The sequence below is a fragment of the Lithobates pipiens genome, unplaced genomic scaffold (assembly GCF_037356315.1).
Source record: "Lithobates pipiens isolate NorthernLeopardFrog02 unplaced genomic scaffold, aLitPip1_a1.2 Scaffold_22, whole genome shotgun sequence".
Classification (NCBI taxonomy): domain Eukaryota; kingdom Metazoa; phylum Chordata; class Amphibia; order Anura; family Ranidae; genus Lithobates; species Lithobates pipiens.
In genome coordinates, this window is record NW_027507784.1 from 325,568,486 (window position 1) to 325,570,231 (window position 1,746).

Sequence of the window (1,746 nt, forward strand, 5' to 3'; positions counted from 1 at the left end):
CTAAAACGGTCTTGCCTACACACGATCACACCAAAGTCTGATCATCTATAACGCAGTGACGTGCAACATGTACGACAGGACTAGAAAAGGAAGTTTAATATCCAGTAGCCAATAGCTGCCCATGCGTCATTTTTGGTCTGTAGGAAAAGCATACAGACGAACGGTTTTCCCCGATAGGTATTGATTCCGTCGGAAAGATTTAAAACATGTTCTATTTCTAGGTCCGACAGAATTTTCGTCAAAAAAAGTTTGATGAGGCATAGCATACACACGATTGGAATATCTGATGAAAAGATTCCGTCTGACTTTTATGCCGTGTACACACGGTCGGGCTTTCCGGCAGAAATTTGACACATATCTTTCAGTTAAAAATGGAAACTGCTGATTCAATAGGAAAAATTCAATAGGAAAAATGTGTAAAGTTAACTTTAAATGTTAAATGTTTTTGCAACTTCAGTTCAACAAAAAAAAGAAACTTGCTGTCTTCTGGTCAGCTGAAAAAAATGGAGAACATGACATCATTTAAAGAATTCCATATCTTGGCACTTCCAAATAAATTGGATAAGAATGCATTTTCTGTTTTCTTTTTCTCAATATACTTAATTGGTTTAGTACTAAACCTAATATTAATTATTGTGATATATACAGATGTCCACCTTCATACACCAATGTACCTATTTCTCTGTCAGTTGTCCTTTGTTGACATTTGTTATACAACCACTACAATTCCGAAACTCTTGCACATATTACTTTCTGGAAAAAACACAGTATCCTTTACACAATGTTTTTCCCAGATGTTCTTTTACTTTTGGGGTGCCTGTGTTGAAGTTAATCTTCTCCTAGTCATGGCCTATGACCGTTACATTGCTATATGTAAGCCTTTACATTACTCTGAGATTTTGAATAAAAGACAATGCCTCTTACTCATAGTGGCCATATGGGTGATTGCGTTTTTAAACACACTGTTCGTAACTATTTCTGCATCATATACGCCCTTATGTTACGCCGCCCTTATTAAACAATTCTATTGTGACTTTAAGGCCATCATCAAATTAGCTTGCCCTGGCAGCTTGTTTCTGTTTGTTATATTTATGGAAATGGTCTTCTTTGGCTTTTGCCCATTTGCCTGCAGTTTAGCATCTTACGTCAAGGTTTTCAATGCCATCTTGGCCATGAAATCTAAGGAGGGAAGAGGAAAAGCTTTCTCCACTTGCACATCTCATGTCATGGTCCTCAGTATTTTCTATGGTACATCTATCCTTGTGTACATGATTCCTTCATCGGCCGACTTAGAAGTTTTGGAAAGGTTATGTACTATTTTCTATACAGCAGTGACTCCTATGTTAAACCCTCTGCTGTACAGTTTGCGGAACAAAGACGTAAAGAGAGCTGTGATAGGATTATTAAATAAATGTATGTGATAGTTTGTGTAGAAAAATACTTTTTGGCTCTTGTTTTTGATTAGTAACAATATAAAGAAGACTTCACACAGACATGAAGACTTAATTGACTGCTAATGCAGATAGAATAACACAAAAATAAAAGATAAAAATAATTAAAACTAACTTTGCTTTTGCTAGGGAAACCAGTTCACCTTCTTCCTGGCAATAGTACCTGGTCTCAAATCAGATTCTTTTTTTTTTAAAGAGTGTGTTAGAGCTAAAAAAAAACCCAAACAGGTGTGTGCGTGTGTTTGCGTATATGTATATATTACCAAAATTATTGGGACTCCTGCCTTTACATGTA

General features: G+C 36.0%; 1 protein-coding gene across 1 annotated transcript; it reads left to right on the plus strand.

Annotated features, from left to right (window-relative positions):
• The first annotated feature begins 245 nt into the window (after window positions 1–245).
• LOC143925549 (olfactory receptor 1C1-like) lies at window positions 246–1,431 on the plus strand. Its single transcript, XM_077450028.1, has one exon. The coding sequence runs from the start codon at window positions 504–506 to the stop codon at window positions 1,419–1,421; it is 918 nt and encodes a 305-aa protein (XP_077306154.1). The 5' UTR covers window positions 246–503; the 3' UTR covers window positions 1,422–1,431.
• The last annotated feature ends 315 nt before the right edge of the window (window positions 1,432–1,746 follow it).

What these genes read in the sequence shown, in the direction of transcription:
- LOC143925549 (XM_077450028.1), top strand. Translation starts at nt 504, where the DNA reads ATGGAGAACATGACATCATTTAAAGAATTCCATATCTTGGCACTTCCA.